Source organism: Hyla sarda, chromosome 8 (genome assembly GCF_029499605.1).
Source record: "Hyla sarda isolate aHylSar1 chromosome 8, aHylSar1.hap1, whole genome shotgun sequence".
NCBI classification, from domain to species: Eukaryota; Metazoa; Chordata; class Amphibia; order Anura; family Hylidae; genus Hyla; species Hyla sarda.
Window position 1 is genome coordinate 82,479,284 of NC_079196.1, and position 26,227 is coordinate 82,505,510.

Genomic DNA, 26,227 nt, shown 5'->3' on the forward strand with positions numbered 1-26,227 from the left:
GAATAGTTCAGATTTCCCTCCACCCTATGGCCCCAGTTCCAGCTGAGGAAATAAGCCCCAAAGCATGATGCTGCCACCACCATGCTTTACTGTTGGTATAGTGTTCTGTGGGTGAAGTGCAATGTTATTTTTGAGCCAAACATACCTTTTAGAATTATGGCCAAAAAGATGCCAGTACTTGCCAAAAATTCCTGCAGTTCCTTTAATGTTGGAGTAGGTCTCTTGGTAGCCTCCCTAACCAGTTTTCTTCCCGTCTTTTTGTCAATCTTGGAGGGACAACAAGTTCTTGGCAATGTCTATGTTATGCCATATTTTCTTCACTTGATAATAACTGTCTTCACTGTGTTTCATGGTATATGTTACTTTGTAAATTATTTTCTATCCTTGTTCTAACTAATGTCTTTCAACAATGAGATGCATCTGATGCTTTGGAAGTTATCTGCGGACCATGGGTTTTGCTTTGAGACGCGACTAAGCAAATGTGAGGAAAATCCTATTAGAACTGCTGGATTTTATTTGTGATTGGTCACATCCCTAGGTATAATAAGACATGCACACTTAAAGGGGTTCTCCGGTGCTTACACATCTTATCCCCTATCCTTTGGGGACCCCGGGATCTTGCACGCGGCACCCAGTTTGTAATCAGTCCCCGGAGCGTGTTCGCTCCGGGTCCAATTACGGACGACCACCGGGCCGGCGGCGTGTGATGTCACGCCTCCGCCCCCGTGTGACGTCACACTCCGCCCCTCAATGCAAGCCTACGGGAGGGGGCGTGATAGCTGTCACGCCCCCTCCCGTAGGCTTGCATTGAGGGGCGGAGCGTGACGTCACACGGGGGAGGAGGCGTAACGTCACACGCTGCCGGCCTTGTGGTCGTCGGTAATCAGACCCGGAGCGAACACGCTCCGGGGACTGATTACAAACGGGGTGCCGCGTGCAAGATCCCGGGGGTCCCCAGCGGTGGGACTCCCGCGATCAGGCATCTTATCCCCTATCCTTTGGATAGGGGATAAGATGTGTAAGCACCAGAGAACCCCTTTAAGAACCAGGTGATAGTGTGTTTATGTTTTCTTTTCCCCCTCAAAGATTTCAGTTTGTTTTGCAATGGAATTGTTCTGTTATATGTCAAAGGAATGGTGGAAAAAGTTCTGACATGATTTATCTAATTCTTTAACATCACAAGAACCAAGCATTTTAAAAGTGTGTGAAGACTATTTATATCCACTGAATATTATTGAAAAGTGGTGTATGTACTTGATTGAAGGCGATATGTTTAGCCACATAAGATTGATATAGTACTGGTGCCCTAGGTCTACTGAGACATAGGGGTAGGAATCACTTTATGATGCTAGCATTACTCAATTGCAGAGTTTATTGAATGTGTTATATTGACTGAACAACTACATGTATGTAGCATAAAATAACGAGAATAATACAATTGGTGGTACAAAAAAGTATTGTGCTGTAAAAAGTAGAAAAAGTAGACCCTATAGAACACTGTCAAGTTTCCTTCTTAAAATCAATTCATCTGATGATTTCTGTGTGGAAAAGTACAATGTGCTGAAAATGAGTCACAGTACTGCACACAGCGCTGCATCACTTATTGTAGACTGGAAGTATCTATAATGCTCTCCTATATGGAGATAGTAATAATTATGATGGCCTGTGGAATAAAAGAGAATCTGCAGCGTTTAGGGTTATGCACCACTCACACTTCCGTCCTGTCTTGAAGGTAAGTAAATAGCATCGGTCGCAGACACGAGAGTGAGAAGACCGGTCTCAGTTCGAGCTGCATTTGTGGTCACTGCCTTTTGGCAGTCCAACAGTACGCTGCGAGCTTGCAAAGGAAGGGAAAGGAGTGGAAATTCTCTGCGGTTCTCCACTAAGCTGAATGTGTGCTGGTCTGCTAAGATACAGCAGCAAGGGAAGGAGTTAGCACTAATGTTCTGCAGTTCTCCCTTCAATCTGATGTCCGCTCATCTGCAGGGATGAGACTGTGGTGTCCTTATTGGGCTCAAGCTTGCACTCTGAGGATGTTACTAATGCAGTTGATAAAGACTGATAGCTTGTGGGATTTAAACTTCCCAAATAGCAAATGAATATATCCAGATGGTAAAAAGGTAAGTCAATAGTTTAACAGTCACATGCATTTTAAGACCCCCAGGTCTCTTCTTCAGCTGCATATAGTTGTTTTACCAGTTTTAAAGTTACCAGAAACTTGGATGGAGTTTTCCTAGATTTTGATTTGATTGCAGAAAACGTGGACTGGATCACACACATACTACCGCACAGACCACTTGCTGACTATTGGAATAAATAGAAATAATTTGTTTATTCCTTTAGTCAGTAAGTGGTCCTCATGACTATGTGTGTGATCCAGTCCACGTTTTCTGGTAAAGAAACAATCCAATCAAAATCTTGGACAACTGTATCCCGGAACGCAATCCCCGAAGGTAATCATTTTAATCAACTGCATTAGCAGCATCCTCAGAGTGCACACTCCAGTCCCACGAGGACACCTCAGTCTCATCACAGACATCAGATTGAATGGAGAACTAAAAAACATCTGCACTCACCCCTTCCCTGCAGGCACTTTCTCCTCTAACATAGTCGTATTTCAGCAGGCTAGCAGGCATTCAACTTTCCACTCTCCCTTCTGTTGTCCTGCAAGAAGGCAGTGGCCAGGAATGCTACTAGAGCTGAGGATGGTACGGGACTTAATGCTCAGAACGAATGATCAGCCAAGATCAATATAATCTACCTCCAAGACAGGACGGAAGTGTGAGTGGTGCATAGCACCAAATGTTGCAGATTTTTCTTCATTTCACAGGTCTTCATAATCATTATTAGACAATTGTACAGAAAGTGCCATCATGCAGGTATTTCTTCATTTCACAGGTCATCATTATCAGACAATTGTACAGAAAGTGCCATCATCATAATTAGATGGTCATTATTAGAGATGAGCGAACTTACAGTAAATTCGATTCGTCACAAACTTCTCGGCTCAGCGGCTGCTGACTTTTACTGCATAAATTAGTAAAGCTTTCAGGTGCTCCCGTGGGCTGGAAAAGGTGGATACAGTCCTAGGAGACTCTTTCTTAGGACTGCATCCACCTTTTCCAGCCCACCGGAGCACCGGAAAGCTGAACTAATTTATGCAGGAAAAGTCAGCAACCGCCGAGCTGAGAAGTTCGTGACGAATCTAATTTACTGTAAGTTCGCTCATCTCTAGTCATTATCTCCATATAGGAGAGCATTATAGATACTGTCAGTCTACAAAATGCAGCGCTGTGTGCAGTAATGTGACTCATATTTGGCAGATTGTACTTTACCCTACAGGATTGATTTTAAAAGGGAAACGTTATAGTGTTCTATGGTATCCAGTGTTTTTTTTTTTCCATTTTACAGGACAATTCTTTATTCATTTTTTAATTTTATATGAATTATCTTTTTCCTACTTATCCTTTTTTATTGTGTAAGCATTTACGTTTATCACTCTACAGCAACCACAAGGGCCCTGTGGTATGCCAAGAGTGATTTTGTAACATCAACTGTATTGTACACATTCTTTTATGCTACATAAATGTTCAGCCAGAACCTTACATTTAATAAACTCTAAAACAGAGTAAGGGTGCTTTCACACTACATTTGTAGTGTAAGGTTGCTGGATCCGGTTGGGAGGGGCGAAAACCTGCTGCTCCCGTATTCCAACCGGATCCGGCCCGAAACCCATTCATTTCAATGAGCCAACCGGAGTCAAACGCTGACTCCGGTTGTCTCATTTTTGCCTGTATATGGTTTTCTGTATATGGTTTTCTGTCCGGACCTAAAACCGTGCTATACAAACGTGCTTTCACACAAACGTAGTGTGAAAGCACCCTAAAACTAGTGTCACAAAGGGATTCCTTACCTTATATTCCCAGTAGACCTAGTATGCCTTTGATGAGCAAAGTCTCAAAAAAGTCGCAACTGAGACTTTTTGTGCAGAAAAGTCTCAGAGAAGAGGAGGAAACAAAAAAGTGATTTTTTTTTTTTGCTTATGTGTGCCAAATTTATCATCCCCCCCCTTGATAGTATGATAAATATGTCACACATAAGCAAAACCAAAAGCAAAAGGAATTGCTTCGAAACTCACTTTCCAAAGACAACAATGATAAATCTTTCTCTTAGTGTTTTGTACTTAATAAAGGCAATACTATTTGTGCAAAACGTCGTCTTTTTGATGTTCTGATGCAACTTTCTAAGAGCATACAGGAACACTAAAAAACATAAAATGTAACATCAAACAAAAGTGGTGCTGCTTCATTATTTTTTTATACTCAAGACTGATTAGTACGTAGTAAAATTCCTTTAATATTTTCCACCTTTTATGCAATCCACATTATACATTTTAACCAGTTATTGTGCATCCTGGCATTTCTTTCATTCCAAACAAGCTTGTTTCTGCAGAGTGGTGTTTCGGAACCACGCCCCCTTGCACAAGAGTGAGTTGCTGCTGTGAAATTGAAATAAGGGGCATGAGTAAGGGGGCATGGCTCCTGAAACGTTGCATAGCAGAACAGTGTCTCCTGGATTGAATGGCTAAAAACCATCTCTCCAAATTATTGCTGTTCCACTTAACCACTTATTGTGCAAAAAAGAGCTTGTGAGTAATACTTACCTCCTGTAAAACAATATAATGTGAATATTAATCTGTGTACTCCTGTAAAATTACCTAATCAATGTAAGTATTTGGTGAAGCCCACAACATGGAAATAATAGTGGATTGTTTTGGTACTGTTTTCTGTATTTCTCTATTTTTGTAACATATCCATAAGAATATCATTCCCATATAAATAGGATCCCTTAGATAATAAAGCATAAAGTTGCTGACATATTCTCTTTTTAACTTGGTTCTTGAATGTGACACATAACTGTTTGGAGTGCATATAAGCTCTTCAACTTTTCTCTGCAGATGTCAAAGCGCTTTTTCTGGGATATCAAAGAACAATTACAAAAAGTTGTTATCCCAGTAAAATGTGTACAACATCTTATAAAAGCAAAATGCAGCAAAAAAAAAAAAAAAAAGAAAAAAGAAATAAATCACTGAAAAACTATGGCTGAATACAGTTCAAACTTTCTGTTACATGGGTAAAAGTTATAGGTCTATAGTCATGATTACTTTTTTATGACCCCGAAAATGCAAGACAGTGACCTACTAATCTACTTTTTATTACCAAATGTCATAAATCAGGAGACATCTTGCATAGGAGAAGGTAACACGAGCTCTGGCTTATGGGATTTGGCTTAATAGTCAGAGCAAAGCCAATAAAAATATTACAATGGTGACATGCCATATATTCAACCTACAACCATTAATTTTGTCATACTGTTTTAGTGAGCTCATCTAAGAGTTTCTCAATGTGATATATTATGGCCACTATAATTCTACAAGCTGTCACTGGGAGGTCACTGGACTTTATAGACGTAGAGGAATATGCTTAATAAAGTGGACTTTAAAAGTAAGCACATTTTCTATAGTTAAGTAGTACAATCAAATATAAGACACTTTGTAATATATATCTTATTATAGAAAAATGCATCTTTCTTTACTTATCAGGCTCTTTTCCTTCTTCCCTATAAAACAGAGAGGAGACAACAGATTTTCAGCTTCACTAATATCAGGTTACAACTGAAGGAAGCAGAAAAAGGAGGCTAGTTGCTATGTGTATCATTTACATCATACAGAAAAGAGGCCCTGCTATCCTATCTATTCCACACACAAACAGGAGCATTAGCAAAGTGAGCACTAAATATTAGTAAGAAGCTGTAAATCCAGCAATAGATTGATACAGTAACTATGTCTCGATGCAGTTGTCCGTACATTTTAAATATAAAGTCATTAAAATATAGGTGAACAACATAAAAAACACACAGGTGTAACAAAGCTAAACAAACATCATACTAGTCCCCGTATTATAAGATGGACGAAAGTGATTAGTTTATTGATCTGTACAATAAGCAGCACAATTATCACTGCCTTTCTCTTCTCAACAATGCCTATTGATCCAATTATATAAATGACGACAAACTAAACATGAACTTCTGCTCTACAGGTTTAAAGAGGGACTCCATCACTACAGACTTTTCTTTTGGGAAAAAAAATAGCTTTAAGTTTGCTCAAGTCAGGAATTCTTGAACTGACTTACATAGTTACATAGTAAGGTTGAAAAAAGACATATGTCCATCAAGTTCAAACAGGGACTTGAAGAGAAGGGGTATGGTTGGATGAAGGGGAAGAGGTGTGATTTTATATTTCTACATAAGCATTAATGTTATTTTGTTCTAGGAGTGTATCTAACCCTGTCTTGAAGCTTTCAACTGTTCCTCCTATGACCAGTTCCTGAGGTAGACTTTACAGTTCTGACGGTAAAGAAGGCATGTCACCCTTGAGACTAAACCTTTTCTTCTCCAGACGGAGGGAGTGCCCCCTTGTCCTTGAAGGAGTTTAACCTGGAACAGTTTTTCCTTCATATTTTTGTATGGGCCATTTATATACTTTTAAACATTGATCATATCCCCCTTAAACCTCTCTTCTCAAGACTAAACAAATGTCATTCTTGTAATCTTTCCTCATAGCTCAGATGCTCCATGGCCCTTATTAGTTTAGTTGCACATCTCTGCACCCTTTCCAGCTCCACAACGTCCCTTTTATGAACTGGTGCACAAAGCTGAACAGACTTCCTAAACTTTTCGTGGCTTCTGCTGCCTAAATAGCAGATAATATAAAAAAAAGCACAAACCTGAGCCTCTGGCATCACCTAAAGGTGAATTTTAGATTACAAATTTACATAAGCACCAGTTATGACTGAAAATTTAGCGGTGGTCTAGTGAAAAACAACTTATTCCCTATCTACATGATAAGAATAAGAGTCTGATCTTGAAAGGTCTTACCAATGGGACCCCTTGGGATCTCCTGAATGGCACCCGGCTCCCAGAAAGGAGTGTGTGCTGCAGAGGCCATCTACTCCATTCATTCTCTGAGGGAGAGCCAAGAGACCTGAGTGCTGTACTCAGGAGTCTCCCCCATAGAAATAAATTGAGTCCATGCAGTCTGCAGCATGCACTCCTTTCAGAGAGCCGGATCCCATTCAGGATCAGACACTCTGGTAGATAGGGGGTAAGTTGGCTCATCCCTTTAAATATTAGCCCCAAATACATTTGATAGATTTAAAATGGATTTGGACATAGGTTTAGGAACAAAAATATGACTACAATTCCCATCCAATGAATGTAAACTGAGTCTCAACAACTCTAATCCTCACCTGACTTCAAGACAGATCAAACTGCACATCTGCACCAGAAATCCGAGGGTCGGCATTAGAAAATAAATGCTTGGATTTCGATCAGACATGTAAAAATACACTAAGAAATCTAATAATTTCTGCATGAACTCGCATTATTTCTGTTATAGTGGAATTATTTATTTTGTCATTGTTCTGCTGACCACACGGTACACCATAAAACAGTCACAACATAGAACTCTGATGAGACATTGGAGTACATGACCTAGACCAATGTTCTAAGATTTCACACAAAGAGAATAACATAGTTGCATTGCATGGTGCTGGAAATGGAAATTGCTGCTTTAATTATATAACTTGACATTTTCATGCGCTGTTCAATAAAGGTTCATGTCAAATTAAGGCCAAAGAGGTGAAGGTATACACACGTACGTTCAATAAACAAAATGGGGAAGATGGCATTTGTTTAATGACAATGCTCCACCTTTTATTCAAAGATCTCTCACCAAGCGCTGCTGAGATACATCTCCCCAGTATATATTAAAAAATGTCTGTGTACAAGGATTGTGGTAGAAAAAAAAACAAAGTGTTTAACCTTGTAGCCAAGTCCACGTTCACAGCTGCTTGATACATCTACCTGTAGATCACAACTGCAGTTTGCATTTTAGCCAATAGGGATTACTCATTTTGGTAGAGAATGCTTAAAGGGCTTATCTAGGATTAGAAAAGCAGAGCTGATTTCTTTAAAAAAATATATATTTTTTTAAACTGCAAAGAGTAATAAAAATGTATCATATATATTTTTTATAATTATAATTAATGTTATGAACCATGCAGTATTGTTTTAATTTTTCATTTTTAGTTCTGACTTAGACTGTAGTGGTACCATATAATTATATACAGTATAAAATAATCATATATTTGATTTTTTTTTTTTTAAGGGGAGGGGGGTATTTAAAGAAATTTTACTGAACCTTATTTTTATTTTGTTAGAAATATGTTTTACAACAAGCCCCATGGACATAGGCACAAAAGACTGGAACTGATCCTATTTACATTTATAGGAGAGTTTAAAAGACATGATCTGGCATGGCGGGGGCCTGAGCTCTTAACATCGCCTACTGTAAATGGCCTGATCCTGTCTTTTGTTTACACCAGTGTTAGGATCAAAAATCTTTCAAAACATGCAAATGATTTAATTAATAGGTCATTTTTTGGTGACACATTCTATTTAAGGAAGCTGACAAATGAACACTCCTGGAGCGTTCAATTTCAGAAAACACAAAATCAACAGTATTATCCCCATTGGAACTGCACCAGCTTGTAAAGGGAGTAACTGATTATAAAATTATACTAGAAAAATGCGTAAAAGGCAATTTTCTAAAAATCCAACAAAATGTCTGTAACGTATTATGAAGCTTGAAAATTTGGACCTTAACCAAAATGTATTGATTGGCCATTGAAACTCTTTAAACGCAAACAATAAAAGGAGTGTAAGTGCACCCCAGAAACATGATGTGTACCTCCCCCCTCCTTCCCCCTTGGGGCATGTGTACCATATATCGCAAAATAATTTAAAATGTAATTTCTCAATAATATGGTTGTAGGGTAGAAAAAACATCCTGCAAAATCACAGTACAAATAGACTACGACAATTGATCTATTGCAAGAGAATATATCACAATTTAGCAGCATCAAAGTAAAATCATATTTCGTATTTTCTTCATCATGAACAAACAGGATACAGCCATAAAGATATTTTGGGCAGCCTATCATACAGGATATGTACTCCATTTTATCATTATTCCTACAGGAAGCAATATATTAGGATATCATATCCTTAAAAGCAAGTACGTGTCCAGACACTCAAAGCACAGTCATTTAGCGGCAGCCACATACACATGGTGGTTCTCCATTCATCTCATGCGTTACATTTCATTTGATTGGAGAAAAAAGAAAGAAGGGTGAATAGAATAAAAATATCATGAATACAGCAAGAGTGCACTTTAGAAGGAGCCTGGACCCTTACCTTATCTCTCAAATGGTGTTCTGCTGCTTCAATGTTCAAAGGATCATCAAAATTTAATAGATCCTACAGGAACAAAGAAATATTTCAAGAAGAGATGTCACATAAAATAGGATTCGAAGTCATTCCTCCATAGACACATTTTCCAGCCTTGGCAAATGCTTGAGCTAAAAGTTTCAATCAAGGGTCAAATTTTGCAATACAAATGACATGTCATGTAAACTTGCCTGAAGATGGTTACGCAGAGATGCCCATTACCACTTCTTTCTGTCACAAGATCATAATTTTGCTTCATGGAACAAGATCATTACACAGCTTATAAACATACTGCTGCACTTTATGAAATGAATGCATAAGAGCCCTAGTTATTATAAACATACAAAACAGCAGAAAGATCTCATCTAGATACTCTGCCTCCAGACTGTGTAGTTTCAACAATACAGGTGCAGCGCCAGGGATTGTTCGTGATAGTATACGTATAAGCGGCATTATAGATGCAATTGTGACAGTTTTCTGAAAACTGGTTCAAAGAACAATGACTGGCTTGAAGTAAAAAAATAAATAAATGGACTGAAAAACAATGACATTCAGCATACACAGTATATATTCCTTTTTCTGTGGCATTGGGCGAGCGATCACTAGGTTATTTTCCTTTATTACATGTTCGTGGGGTCCCATTTTTTCCAGTCCCCTGAATTTAGGTTTCTCGCATTGTGTATAATTTCAAGGCACAGAATTCAGCATTCAAACACTTATTTATAATCGATGAAAAGTACCGCAATCATTGTTTAGAGTCTCATACTACCTCAATAACAATGTAACAACTTCATGTAATGAAGGGCTATTTGCTGTTTTATCCTATTTATACTAAGAATTACATTTCTATAATGTAAAGGAGAAAAATGGAGAGAGGGAGAGCGTGAATGAAATCTTTACATATGAAACAAATGACACTGACAGCTAGGGAAATGAAGGGGGGGGGGGTTCAAAAGGAACAAGATATATAAAGTATTACATCTCCTGCTTGTCATGATTCTATCCTACTTAGAAGTAGAATCATAATATAAAATCATACTTGGGTCTAACTCTTAAAATGGAAATTGTGTTGCTTTGGAAAGATCTCTGTGTGGACAGTGTTTGTTTTGTCAACTTTGAAGTCACATTTATTATCTAAAAGTCACAACTAAACACATTGATAGAGTGTATGATCAGCAAATGTGGTCTTGGAGGAGATCTGAGGTGGATCATCATCTGGGCGTATAATATATATCCTGAGACTTTCTACATGACTGAAATACTCGTCCCAATCCATGTTTGTAGAGGTCTACATGTCCGGGAACCCCAGTGCCACCATTTGTGTTTTCTCTTTTATTTGATTTATGTGAGAAATAGAGTATCAATGGACTCCCAGGAGGAAGCCCTCAGCTCCAACTTGTTTGGTATGTTCATGGACGGACTGTAAAGTCAAGTCTAATGAGGAAATTATTAGGTTTCTGTTATGTACGCAAAAGATGCCCCGATGAAAATTCTTGATGCCACCGCTAAGGTAAACAATGTGTCAAAAAATGCAAACAGCTTTGATCCAGTAAAGATGCTAAATGCAAATACTAATGTTAAGAGATGTACTCCGCCCTATGATCGCGGGGGGGGGGGGGGGTTCCAGCCACTGGGAAAAACACATAGTGATGTCACGATTCATGTCTATCTGAGGGGGGGGGGGGGGGGTGATGGCTGTGTACTAGCCCTTTCCCATAGACATAAATTGAGGGGCCATGGTGTGTCTTCACAATCACCGAAGTTCCAGGCTTCCGTGTCCATAATGCGGCAGAGCCAGCCCCGCGAACAGACATGTTATCCCCTATCCTTTGGATCCGGGCTGCTAGCCATGCTGGGAGCTGCTATCCATGCAGGGAGCACAGCTCCTATGCTCGCTTCATGTGCACAATGTAAACCTACGTCATGGTACAAGTCCTCTAGGGGTTAAGCATAGCAACTTTTTTTTGTAATATTAAAAGGGTATTCCAGCCTCTAAAAACTAACTATTAATGTGATCTCCAAAACAGGGCCCTGACTGGTATCTCAGGGTGTTCTTCATTGTTTTCATGTGTTAAGCTTAGTACATAACATTAAATGTTAAAACTAAAAATTTTTGGGGAACAGTATTTTATCATTGGATATGGTTGAGGGAGTAACTAAATGCTTCCTGGAGAGTTCTAGCTCTTAAAACAAGTCATAGTGGGGGCAATCATTTTAATCATTGCAGACATACCAGGTATATGGGTTTTTCCTCTCATTCCCACACAACAAGCAGACTTTAGATAAGGGCTTTTTGAACTGCTGGTCCAACTTTTGTCTTTGGCTCAAAAATTGCATGTGTGTTACCATCCTAAGGCTCAGTTTCCACACAGTTTTTTTTTTTTTACATTATTTGGAAAACTGCAATTACAGTATCCTTTAAAAAGCTACATATGGGGTAAAAAGTAAAAAAAAAAAAGTAAAATAAAACTTTGCCAATCTCCCACTGGTCCTGGACCCTCCTTTCAAGCAGTTCCTGCTCTCCTTTCAATCAACAGGAAATGCCTAATGAGCCAGTCACTTGCTGAGGTGGGTCAGTGTTAAAGCCAGTGATTTGTTGAGTGGGCAATTTCTATGTGTTGAGAGGTGAGCAGGAAATGGGTTTTCAGCGGTCGGATCCCTACAATCTAAAATTTATCCTTCGGGAATAAGGCTTTTTTTTTTCACTGCACTGGAGTACTCTTTAGGTTTTTGATAGTATTTAGGCTTCTTTCACACTATGACTGTTGCTTTTTTTTTTCTTTCTACTTTGTCTGCCATTAATGTCCGTTATTAACGGAGCATAACGGGAGTTATAACGGGCAAAGAGGATCCCATTGTCTTGAATGGGATTCCTCTAATGTCCATTATAACTCCTGTTATTGCGGCCAAAGATAGCGGGAGAAAAATTGCCATGCACAAATTTTTCTCCCGCTATCTTCCTAACGGCCGGTTCACTGACGGGCACAAACATCAGTGTGAAAGAAGCCTTAACTGTGTATAAGGCACAGTAAAAAATAAATAAACTCAACTCCCTCTCTTTGTTGGTCGCTTGTTGTGCTGCACTTACTAGTGTCTGTGATGCACAAGAACATTCATGCTCAGCCAATCAGTGGCCACAGTGGTGTCCCACCCCAGTCACTAATTGGCTGAGGGAGAAGGCCTTTGTGCGACATAAACAAAATAAAGTGCAGTATGGTAGGGAACTGAGACAGCAGCGGCAGTAGGGGAGAGAAGGGGTTTGTTTAGGCTTTTTTTTTTCCTATTTAACTGTGCCCTGAGCAAATGATATCAATAACTCCTTTTAAGTCATAGTGAAGTGCATTTCATTAGTCTTTTGTACCTAGTTGTCTTGCACAGTATTTACCCATATAAGTCCCCAAAGCATACCATACAAACCACACAGCTCTGCTACTGTTCCTTTAAGCTTGTCTGTTAGCTATTATTAAAGTCATAATGTCGCTTCCTTCCCGGCCATATACCTTATCAGCAGAACCACCAGTAGCATGTGCATGGATATAGCCGGTCCTGCTCTCCCTTATTAAAATGTATATCAGAAGAGCTAGACATTTATCACATTATATTTGTACTTACTGTAAACAACGAGTTCAATCCCCATACAACATCCTGCAAATAAAAAATAAAAAAGAGAACAATCAAACACCAGAAAGATGTCAGTGAACGATCGTTAAGTCATTTTACTTGCTGGTAACATGGTTTACTTATCAGGAGCAGAGCCCTAGGACAGAGAAATGTGTCTGAAGTAGTGTCAGAAAACATCACGTGCTGCAAAGTATAGGGCAATGGAAAAAGCTGTGTTTAAATTAAATACAAATTAAAGCCTGTGAAGAGAGACAGCAGGGAATAACAGATTATTATCGGATTTTACAGTCATAAGGTAGGGAAAAACTTGTTGATCACAAGGGGCATCTAAGAAAGAAAGACAGTAATAACCGATATGGATCTTGGCTGCAGCGACAGAATGAGATGGCTGCTGTAGACTGCTGCTTGTCATCTCGCAGGGGATAAGAGATTAGTTTTAAAAAGTGCAATGGCAAAAAGTTAAGCACAACAGAGTGAATTTGCCACTAACTCTTTCTGTTATTAAGTAGTATTGTCAACTATCGTAACAGAGACAGACAGTCTCAGTTATTCCGGATTTATGTAATATATAATCGCACGTCAGTCTAAACAAAGGTCATGGGCAGTGACGTGAACGTGCCATAGATTATCTGTCAAGTCAGGGGAGGTTGCGATAGAGGAGGTAATATATATACATATATATATATATACACACACAAATCTGTTACATATTCCCACCAGTTGCAGGATTTCCTCAGAATATAAAACTGGAAATATAAAGACTTCACATCATATTTCTCTTTTATGTTTACATATATGCCAGGAAAAGCTCCCTATGCACAGTATACGTTGAACAGTCGCTGTGGTGGATACCCCTGTGGCATCCAAACCCAACAGACTATTTGGGATCAGAATAGCAGATAACAGAAATTGTGCTGACTTCTGCTTCAAAAACAAAATGGTTTTCCCTAAAACCTATTGATTTCAATGAGGAATGTTCAAAACACTGCGTAGTTTAAATAAAAAAAATAAAAATTCTGCACACTGTTCTTCTGGACCCTAGCAGCTGAGGAAAAAGCCCAGTTGGCTCCAAAGCCTAATTTTACATATATTTTTAAACTCGGATATCTATAAACTAATGATATAGTACAAGACAAATTCAACAGCACTCTTGTATGGAAAAAGTCTATAAAGTGTGGGTAACAGCAGAGAGTAGAGACCAGGTCCCAACAGTCCCTCTTAAGTATAACTTCAAGATGAAAAAAGTGAAAAAGTTTTTAATCCAAAAATGTGTACAGCAGCAACGTTTCGACTCACTCCTGAGTCTTTTTGAAGCTAACACTAAAAGACATGTGCTCAGTATAAAAGCACTTCCTGTGCAGTAATGATCAATTAAACAATCATCTTTCAATCAGTGAAATTACAGTGCAATCATATAAAACCATAAGTGAAAATGCAATACATCCATCAATACAATGTTCATACAGTGCTAGACTGTATATACAAAGTCATACAGAATCAATATATAATCCATCACAGTGTTAGATGTAAAGTGCAGTATCAAAAAGTTAAAACATAATGAGCTTAATAATGACCCCAGGAGGACGATACTTAAAACACAGTAGGGGAGGATAATTAGGTAATCATAAAGTATATTGTAGATCATAAAGTACACTTACACATAGTGCTGACAATCTAACTCCATGGTATCACTGTCGGGAAGCCCCTGGCTTTCAGCCCAGGAAAACCCAAGCACTGTGCGGCCAACCACAGCTATTGTGATCCTCTATGTTATCTGCCCACTGCAGAGCGTGTCATCGCTCATGCGCAGTCGGGTGCCATGACCTAATAGACTCCATCTTAACTAAGGGAGGAGAGCACATTTCCCGACATGCGTACATCCATGGTGTATTACTTGCAGTGCCATTCTGGATTTGTGAACTAGCAATTCTTGCATGTCGGGTAACGTGCTCTCCTAGAGTAGTTATGTTTATCTCAGGCAGGCTTACATTCACTTACTGTGGATTTACCAACCACATCTGCTTGTAGTTTGTTCCAACATCTACTTTTATTTTACCACGCTGCTTCTGATTGTCTCCCAAATAACCGTAGTGTGCCCTCCTCATTGTGTTCAGTCTTTTATACAAAATTGTTACACATAGAATCTTTTTAAGATGTTTAAAGGTTTCATCGTGCCCCCTCTTTCTGCCAGACTATAGAGTTATTGCTCTTTAAGTCTTTTTCTGATATGTTTTATGCTTAAATGGGCACTCTCATTAAAAAATGTTTTGCTATTGCACTGCTTATCGTAAATAAAAAAATCTTTCTAATGTATTTTGTTTAAAAAATTAAAAAATTAAGTTTTCTATGTTTTATTTGTGTTTAAAAAAGCTGCCACATATCTCACACAGACTTTGGACTCCTGCTGGCCTGGCAGAAGTCCAAAATGAGGAAATGCAGTCTGGAGTGCTGAGGGGGGTGTGTGCAGCCTTAGCCAATCTCACACACTGAACTGCTCTGGGCTGTCTGTAGCAGAGTGAGGGAGGAAGTTCTCCCATGTATGGCTTCAGATGATGTCACACCTGCTGGGGAACGCCCCTTCCCAGGCTGTGAATCTGATTAAGACTGAGCAGAAAATACTGAGCAATATCAAGGTAGAAAACTAAAAAATAATTAAAAAAAAAACAGACAGAGGGTGGTTTATCATGATTGGGGCAGTGAACAGGATTATAAAATATAACAGGGTCTTAGCCATAAACCTGAGAAGCCTTATGTAAACAACAGAGCATTTTATTCCATTACTGCTAGTGTACATTGAAATGCTCCTATTATCCTGATGACGTGATTGTATAATACGAAGACACAATAATCTTCAGAAAAGCCTATATAGTGACTTCAAATGCCTCTTACAGATCTCTGGAATGTCTCACGACGTCTGCACATAATGATCAGTTAAAGCATTTTCATGTTTCAATTAGTTCTTTGAGAAATAATTAAATAAGAGGAAAAGGTCACAAGGGGAATGAGAGGTATTGATAAAATTACGCATGATGATTGTGTTTCAGCAGCAGAAGCGGCTTTCTTATGTGTGCATCCATCCATCATGTCATCAGGATCTGTCCTAGAACTCACTGACCTACAGGGGGAACGTACAGGACGTAATTATAACACTGAGCTGCTGGGCAAAGTTTGGTTGCATGCTTAACCTAAAAAAAAGAAGATTTATCGCAGCAAATAAACTCTAAAAATCAAGAAAAGGGGGAAGGGGTCATTGGACTATTTGTAAAGAAACCAGATAACAGAAATAAGATGGGTCTCACTGTAAGTGACAGATACACTAAAATTTACTGGTAAAACCCACAGATGACTTCTACTCAATGTGTGCAGGATCTGATCAAATCTCATCCACTTGAAGTAGTATTTTTTCACATGGAAACAGATCCAAGGTGACATATGTTGTCTTCTCTTTCTGATATTTACTGTGGATTTCACCCCTTTTAAAAGGGAACAGAGCATTGCGTTATATATGCTAAAATATTCATCCTCACCATCCCCAGGGATGGGGAGCATATGAAGTAGGTCTCCCCACCGGCCCTTAAGTAGTTCCATGGGAAGGGAGCTATACTTACCTAGTTCTGTTGGCTGCACTCTCTCCACGTAATTGACAGCCTGCGTCACCGCTCTGCTCCTTAAGAAGACAGAGCAGAGCGATGACGTGGTCTGTCAATCATGGAGAAGGGATGTGATTACAGTGCAGGTGACGGGACTTAGTAAGTATAGCTCCCCACCCAGGGTACTACTTATGTGACAAGTGGGAGAGACTTAAAAACTTCATATCCTCACCATCCCTGGGTGCAGGAACGTCCCCCGGGAATGGTGAGGATGAAGTTTGTACCATACATAGCACGTTGCCACGCATTATACATGGTAATGTAAAGGGATAAAATCCTAAGCAGAAACTGCCTGTTACACATACAGCTTTTAGTGAGAATTTGTGTCAAAAAGATTTACTATATGTGGGTTCAAATGGCTTTAAAGGAGTTGCCCGGGAGCAGAAAAGGTATAGCCTTTTAAAGGGACATGGCATGGTTGCCATGAATTATGGGAAGTTATTATATTACCTTTAGATGTAGACTGTGTAGGTGGGCCCCTGCCATCCACCACTCTACAAATAGTGGACCATTTTAAATACTTGAGTATTACTGTCACACCCTGTCTCCATGACTTTATAAAATAAATTTTACACCTTCTCCTCAGAGATATGGACCTGTCTTTCACTTTCTGTTTTGGGTTGGAGTAATCTGTTAAAATTATTCTAATGCCCTAGCTTCTTTTTATATAGCATAACACTGATGTATGAATACCAAATATTTAAAGGGGTTACCCAGGATTAGAAGAACAGAGCTGATTTCTTAAAAAATAAAATAAAATCAGCATCACATCTGTCCTAAGCTTGCGTGTGGTATTGCAGCTCAGTTCCATTGAAGTGAACGGAGCCAAGTTGTAATACCACACAAAACCTGAGGACAAGTGCGATGCTATTTTTGGAAGAACTTTGCTCTTCTGGATAACCCCTTTAAAGCAAGGTAATAGGATCTAAATTTGGAAAAGGTTTGGCTAAGGTATTCTTGAAGACCTTTCAACATGTTCAAGAAACTAGAGGTCTTGCCAGCCATTACATGTTGCATTACTTACTGGCACCCTGTTACTGCATTTGAAAAGTTAGGGGCAATCTAAGGGGTGGGGGGAGCTTTCTGCTTGGTTTGCGGAAGGTACTACCGGATTCAATCCACAAGTTGCAGCATTGGAGGCGGGTGTTTCTACTGGTCAGGGCTCTTTTCCTAAATTAATCTTTATGATTAAAGTGTGGGACAAAATTAGGGCTATTCTCTGTGATCAGGACTTTACACCATTGCACCAAATTCCCTGAAGTCTTCCGGTTGGTGGGCTTCTCGCCTTACCCGCAGCACATCTGACACACTTTCTCTTGACTGTATGGGATGAATGCCAATAGGATTTGGGCCCTTTACTTTTCTATTTAGTGATAGGGGAAAAATCCAATTAAACATCAGTAATTTGTGTGCAGTAAATAAAACCCTCAATCTTACAAATCTTTAGTGCCTACATTTTTGGTGATGTCATCGAAAATACATAAAGCTAGAGCAAAAGGAATATGTAGATGAAAGACTGACTGTGTCCAGTTCTAGGCCTACATTTTTCCATTTTCTAGGTTGTGGGTTGATGTAAACCAAAAGAAGATTCTTTTCTCATTTTGTTTTGTTTTATCATCATTATTTTTTTAATCAATTCTTTAAAATTTTCAAACATCAGAGCACATAAACACAAGCACCAAAGAACAAGAAGGCTTGCAGGCCCACATAGCATAAATAGATAACAAGAGGACAGAATGCTCATGAATTCTTCTCATAGCATATGTACTGTACTCAACATACAATAAACTAAACATTTAGAAATGTACAACCAAAGTAAACACACCCACAATAGTGGGATAAGTTTTGTCTTATGATCTATGTTAGTAAAGTGATTTGGGGGCAAAAATACTGTTTAAGTGGAAACATTTAATAAATTAACAGTATTTATACTTGCACTAAAATAATGTTATATGCAATGTAGTATCTTAAATAGACAGTACTCTACGCACAGGAGCTCCCACAACTCCTCATCAACTATATGACTGACCTTTTCTTGAAGCTGGTCACATACCACCTCTACTGCAGTCAGGTATGCCACATCCATATAAACATTTACACTTAAACTGTAAAACACTCCTAAGTCCTGACGCCTTAAGTAAAAAAGCTTAAACAATATACACTGACTACTACTGTAACTTTCTAGTATCTTTTGTTTTAAAATCTTACGGATTCTAATTCATTAATAGCTTCTTGCTTTTGGTGAATTTAAACTTATTGTGTGAGTATACGGTAAAGGAGTACTCCAGCAAAAACTAACTTCTCCCCTATCCACACCATAGGGGATAAGTAGCTGATCGCGGAGGTTCTGACCACTAGGGCAACTTGTGATCATCGGAACGGGACCCCGGATCTCTCAGTGAGGAGCACGTGTCGTCTAAAGGCACATGCTCCATTAAATTCTAAGGAAGTGCCGATGATGGCCCGAAAGTTGTACTCGGGTGTTTACGGCGCTCCCTTAGGAATAAATGAAGCGTGTGCCGGCTTAAGGACTCAGGGCATACCTGTACACCCTGAGTCCCATTACAGGTGTTTAAAGCGTTCTTACGAGCGGAGAACACTTTAAACTTGGTTGCTCCCTAATCCAATCAGCAGCCAGGACCCAGGGTTAATGCCGGGCATCACTGTGCGGGCCGATGACCGGCAATAACCCTTTAGACGCTGTGATCAAAGTAGATTGCAGTGTCTAAAATGAAAGTGAGAGAATCCCGGCAACTCGCGATGTCCCGATCAGCCGAGAGGATGTCGAAAGGGCACTTACCTGGCTCCTTGCCGTCCGATCGGTGTTCTATTGCTCCAAGTCTGCCATGCAGGCTGGAGCAGCAGAGCACTGATAACACTGATCAATGCTATGCTATGGCATAGCATTGATCAGTATATTCAATCAGAAAAAAAAGTAAATACATTTGAATAAGCCTCTCCCCTAACAAAAGTTTGAATTACCCCCATTTCCCATTTTTTAAATAAAACAATGTAATAAAAAATAGAAATCATATGTGGTGCCGCCGCATGCAAAAATTTGCAAACTATTAAAATATGAGGGTAGCTAAACTGCAAGGTGGATGGCGTACATGTAAAAAAATGCCAAAGTCCCAAATTGTGTATTTTTGGTCACTTAATATTCCATAAAAATATAAATAAAAAGCGATCAAAACAAATCATTAAAACAAAAATGGTACCAATAAAAATTGCAGACCACAGCGCAGAAAATGAGCCCTCTTATAGCCCCGTATGCGGAAAAATAAAAAAGTTATAGGGGTCAGAAGATAACAATTTTAAAAATGCTAATTTTGGTGCATGTAGTTATAATTTCTTAACCCCTCAAGGACCGACCCATTTTTAACCTCAATGACCAGGCTTTTTTTTTATTTGACATGTATCTCTTTAAATGGTAATAGCTTTAGAACACTTTTTCTGAGCAGAGCGATTCTGGATATAAGTGGTACATTATTGTTGACACATGCAGCATTTTTTGTGAAAATTTCTGGCGTTTTTTTGACATTTTTTTTATGGTGTACACTGTGCGGTAAAAGTGATGTTATATATATTCTGTGGGTCAGTACGATTATGGCGATACACATTTTATGTAACTTTCTATGTTCTTTTTCCTTTTCTGAGCAAAATTCATTTTCTGCCATTTATTTTCCAACAGCCGTAACTTTTTTATTTTTCGTCTGACGCCATTGAGTAAGGGCTTATATTTTACGGGACAAACTGTAATTTTTATTGGTATCATCTTTGCGATACCTGCTACCTTTTGATCTTTTTTATTCCGCCATTTGTACCAAAATTGGCAAATTTTGCGCTTTTTTTTTTACAGCGTTCAAAGTGCGGGATAATTTACATTATAGTTTTATAGTACACGTCATTACGGATGTGGCAATACTTATTATGTATATGGTTTGTGTTTTTAATCTTTTTTGGTGATAATACAGGGCTTTTATTGGGAAAGGGGCATTTTTTTTTATACTTCCAACTTTTATTGAAGAACTTTTTATTTTATTTTATTCACTTTTTACAGGTTATACTATACTCTCATAAATTTGTACTGCAGTACAGTATGACACGATCAGCTGCACACACTACAGCCTGTGCGATCCAGCCTGTGGCTGGATCTCACAGGCTCCCGTAGCAAGCATACAGGAGGTCACGATCTGACCTCCTGCTGACATAGCAACTAACGGCGACCCGCGATCGTATCGAGCGCGCTCCCCCTGTCAACACCATAGATGCCGTGATCAGGATTGATCACGGCATCTACGGGGTTAATGCTGCCGGGACTGGCGCGATAAATAGGTTTTGATAAATCTCCCCCAATGGCCCTGATGGGTGACCGGCATGCTGCTAGTTGTAGTTTTGAAACCTCTGGAGGTCCGCAGGTTGAAGACCACTGCGGCCTTCGTCATCATCCAGACCCCCCCCTTTAGTTTTCTACTCACCTCCCCTCGACGGGAAGGAATGGGGAGCTGGTCTGGGCCATCTATGCTGCAGGGACTGTCCGGTGGGGAGGGTTAGTCGTTCCGGGCTGTCCTTTTTCACCAGGGAGCCCTCTTCTCCGCTCCGGGCCTGCCCTGGTTCATGCGCAGGGAGGAGCGGAGAAGAGGGCCCCCCCGGTGAAAAAGGACAGCCCGGAAGGACTAACCCTCCCCACCGGACAGTCCCTGCAGCATAGATGGCCCGGACCAGTTCACCCTTCCTTCCCACCGAGGGGAGGTGAGTAGAAAACTAAAGGGGGGGGGGGGGGCTGGATGATGACGAAGGCCGCAGTGGTCTTCAACCTGCAGACCTCCAGAGGTTTCAAAACTACAACTAGCACCCATCGGCTGTCCGGGCATGCTGGGAGTTGTAGTTTTGCAACATCTGGAGGTCTGCAGGTTGAAGACCACTGATGAAGGGATTGACAGGCGGTGATGATGAAGGGAGGGGTGGATGATGATGACGGGGGTCTGGATGATGACATGGGGGGAATGATGTATTTCCCACCCTAGGCTTATAGTCGAGTCAATAACTTTTCCTGGGTTTTTGGGGTGAAATTAGGGGCCTCGGCTTATATTCGGGTCGGCTTATACTCGAGTATATACGAGTAGTGGGGGTCTGGATATATAAAAGTGGGGGTCTGGATGATGAAGAAGGCCGCAGTGGTCTTCAACCTGCGGACCTCCAGAGGTTTCAAAACTACAACCCCCAGCATGCCCGGACAGCCGATGGCTGTCCGGGCATACTGGGAGTTGTAGTTTTGCAACATCTGGAGGTCCGCAGATTGAAGACCACTGAGAACGGATTGACAGGCGAAGAGTTCACTTGAGTATAAGCTGAGGGGGCGTTTTCAGCACGAAAAATCATGCTGAAAAACTCGGCTTATACTCTAGTATATACGGTAAGTGGACTTGTCCTCATAGTATGCTGCTCTTACATAGAGCAGCATAGTCTGTTATTATAGTTTACAAGGTGTTACAGAGCAGAATAAAAATGTAGATTAGGCTCCAAAAATCTAAATTATCCCCCCATTCTGCACAATTTGTGCCACAACTAGAATCACTACTTATTGTTTCCCTATGCGTAAGTGTGCCAATTCTTTCATAGACTTCAAAAGGATGTGACAGACAAATATTTTATTTTTTAGCTCAGTTATCCTAACAGATAGGAGAGAGGAAAGAAGAAAGGGTATAACAGTATCATGGGGAAATATTACTGTAACAAAGCCTGTCTCTTTGGTTTATAGCAGAAGAGAAATGTCATGTAGTTACCGTTCTCCCTGTAATTACAGTCCTGTCTAAGAACTTTTTCTCAATTACTGACAGTCTCAAAATAATTGTAATAGCTGTTTACTGAGCAACTAAAAGGCCAGATCTGCAACCAGGACCCTCAATCTGACATAGTCACCCATGTAAGGTTACATCTACAAGAAGCTTTTTAAAGTCAAGAAAATAAAAAGATGTAACAAACAAGGCTTCAATAGGGCAAGCTTCAGGCAACCTATTAAGATCATACATACAATAGAGGTCTATGTGCCTAACAGAACAGTTAGGCACATAGGCTTCCATAATATGAAAATTTGATTATAAATTATTTGGGTAACAATCTTTCTGAGGGGAATGGTATGACCCAAAAACAAATAGATTTAAAATATGGAAATGAGATCAATGTACTAAGACTGGTGTTTCACATGCTGATATTTAGTAAACTCCTGCTGCTGTTGGATTTAGCAGAGTCAATAAGAGGTGCGTGCATTTTAATGAATCTGCCACTGTAGCGGCTGTATATGCATTGCATGGAGAAATCTAAACTAGTTCTGAGCTAGTTCTAAACTAGTTCTGAGCCATGTAAGCTTCATCCTTGTTACAAATTTCAAAGGGAAGCGTAACCCCCCCAAAAGGTCCCAAATCTTTGTGCAAACAAGTATAGTATACAGAGTATACAAAAAAAGAAGATTGCAGCAGCACACTTGGTCAAAAGGTGTCCCCACATCCACCACGCAGAGGTGGCCTCATTTCGGATGGGAAAAACGGGAGGGGTGCACAGCTACAGAGGGTGCCATTCCCAACACGTTTTGATCAAAAAGTGCACTAAGAGCCTCCATTTTTGACCAAATGTGCTGCTGCAATCTTCTTTTTTAATACACTCTGGATTTGCCACAGCAGCGTGCACCCGTGTATTAGGTAGTTGTGCTGACTATTTTTCTTTTTGTTTGTTTGTGCAACTTAGGGGGAATGGCACCCTCCGTAGCAGTGCACCCCTCCCCTAATTCCCATCCGAAATGAGGCCACTTCCGCGTGGTGGATGGGGGACACACACGTTTTGATCAAAAAGTGCGCTAAGAGCCTCCATTTTTTGACCAAGTGTGCTGCTGCAATCTTCTTTATTTTGTATACTCAGTATTTGCCACAGCAGTGTGCACCCGTGTATTAGGTAGTTTTGCTGGCTATTTTTCTTTTTGTTTATATATATATATATATATATATATATATATATATATATATACACACACACACACACACACACACACACACACATATATATGTTTATAAGTAAGCTTAGTTATCCTAACAGATATATTTTATAATTCTTTATTTTTACATTTTAAGCATAAACATACTACAAAACCACCCAAGAATTTGATTTTGTCATGCGAGTCTAAGGCTCCTTTCACAGTATGAGCATTCATCTGTTATTAAACATCTGTTTTCGGTGTAAAAACTGATGAATAATGCGGGGTTTTCAAACAGAATCGCTGCAGTGGGGAAAGATATATAGAAACACTGGGGAGGTAATATATCTGGCTTCTATATATCTTGCCCCCCGCAGCCCATTTATATATGTTCCCCCAGCAGCGTATATATATGTTCCCTCCGCAACGCATATATATGTTCCCCCTGCAGCGCCATCATAAGCCCCCGGCAGCGCTATGAATGAAAAGTATTCTACAGCAGCACATCGCCGCCGGCGTGATGTGCTGCGGAAAGAATACTTGTCATGCATAGCGCTGCGATGGCATATGATTATAGAAGCGCTGTGGGGGGCCAGACATATGGATATATGTCTGACCCCTGCAGCCCTATGAATGACAAGTATTCTTTCAGCAGCACATTGAGCCGGCCAGATGCGCAACTGTAGAATACTTTTCATTCATAGCGCTGCCAGGGGCTTATGATGGCGCTGCAGGGGGAACATATATATGCGTTGAGGAGGGAACATATATATACGCTGCTGGGGGAACATATATAAATGCACAGCGGGGGGAACATATATAAATGCGCTGCTGGGGGGGGGCATATATAAATGCGCTGCTGGGGGGGGGACATATATAAATGAGCTGCTGGGGGGGGGACACATATATAAATGCGCTGCTGGGGGGGGGGCACATATATAAATGCGCTGCTGGGGGGGGGACACATATATAAATGCGCTGCTGGGGGGACATATATAAATGCGCTGCGGGGGGAACATATATATAAATGCACTGCGGGGGGGACATACATAAATGCTTTGCGGGGGGACATATTTAAATGCACTGCGGGGGGGGGAGATATATAAATGCGCTGCGGGGGGGGGGGGGCATATATATATATATATATATATAAATGCACTGCGGGGGGGGGGGGGACATATATAAATGCGCTGCAGGGGGAACATAAATGTGCTATGGGGGGGGGGGTGCAAGATATATAGAAGCACTGTGGGGGCCAGACATATACCCCCCACCCAGTGATTCTATCTACCTTTTCGCACCGCAGCGCTTCAATTTGATAATCCTGCTGGGAGCCCTGAATGGCTCCTCAGTACCGGCCATTCAGGGCTCCCATGGGGGAATTCAAAATGAAAGTAAATACATCCGCATGCCGCCTGCTCCCGTTTAATAACTTCTAATCGCATCGGGTCTCAGAAGTGAGACCAGGTGCGATCAATCCTTTTAGACTCTGTACTACAACCCCCATCATGGAACAGAGTCTGTTACATGGTGTGGGTTGTAGTGTAAACACTAATGTTGCCTCCCCAGCCACCGTTAGACTCCCGCAGCCGAGGAATTACTACTCCCATAATGGAAACAAGTCTGTTCCATGATGGGAGTAGTAGTAGTCCCTCAGCACTGCAGGAGTCTGCTCATGTCCAGATTTATAACGGATATTATAAAACAGGTGCAAACGGATGACATAAAGGCTCATCCGCTTGCCATAGACTTCAATGTTAAAAATAACGGCTGTTATTTGACCCATTTCTTGTGACTGAAGAAAAATTAGAGCATGTGCCGTTTTTTCTTCCGTCACAACTAATGTCCGTTATTCATGACGGGCTATAACGGGTCATAACGGATAATCAAAAAATCCCATAGACTTGAATGGGATTTTGTAACGGACGTTTAACATCCATTTTTAAAGCTTTTCTAAGGGACGTTTATAACGGATCTTTTAACGGATTAATTTTATCGTGTGAAAGGGGGCCTAAGTATGATGGATTTGACAAAAGTGGCATCTGTCATAGATATATGGTGATGGTATACACAGGAGAGAACTCTGATGTATAATCCTGCCAGGCACCACAAAACATAGTGTGATAAGAGCCTAACATTCAAAATACACTACTTATCTTGTACAAGTTACTCTCTGTATTAAAGTCGAGGGGAAGATTTATCAAAAAGGGAGAGTGGTGCAGTTGCTCATAGCAACCAATCAGCGTGCCTTTCAGAGGCATTTTGTAAAAATGAAAGAAGCTCTTTGACTGGTTGGTAGGGGATACTGCATAACTCTTCCTCTATACAGGTTTTGATAAATCTCCATCCTGGACTATAATTCTGGAGATTTCTGAGGTTAAAGCACACAAATTCTTGCTATCTTGAAGACGGTTTCCTATGATGAAGTAAAAACAGGAAGGTCATTTTTATTTATTTTTAAGGGACTGACATTGTCTGGTGTAAGAGAAAAAGTCATAGGAGCTAAAAGGTTGGGATGTTTCTGTTTATAAGATTTCTCCTATTCCTAATAATAACCAGCAGTTATGTTGATGATGCATATCAGGTGTAAGATGGTTTAAAAGAGAAATGTGGCAGAAATCTTATAAGTTCCCCTGTGCTC

At 40.2% G+C, this 26,227-nt stretch overlaps 1 protein-coding gene across 4 annotated transcripts in view; it reads right to left on the bottom strand.

Annotated features, from left to right (window-relative positions):
- Positions 1–26,227, bottom strand: part of UBE2F (ubiquitin conjugating enzyme E2 F (putative)) — a 288,300-nt gene that overhangs the window by 14,215 nt on the left and 247,858 nt on the right. For all 4 annotated transcript variants that reach the window (XM_056533947.1, XM_056533948.1, XM_056533946.1 and 1 more), the window contains 2 exons: positions 12,961–12,993; positions 9,316–9,378 (listed from right to left, as the gene is read on the bottom strand). In XM_056533947.1, coding sequence (XP_056389922.1) covers positions 9,316–9,378; positions 12,961–12,993 — 96 coding nt within the window. The remainder of the gene's footprint in view (positions 1–9,315; positions 9,379–12,960; positions 12,994–26,227) is intronic.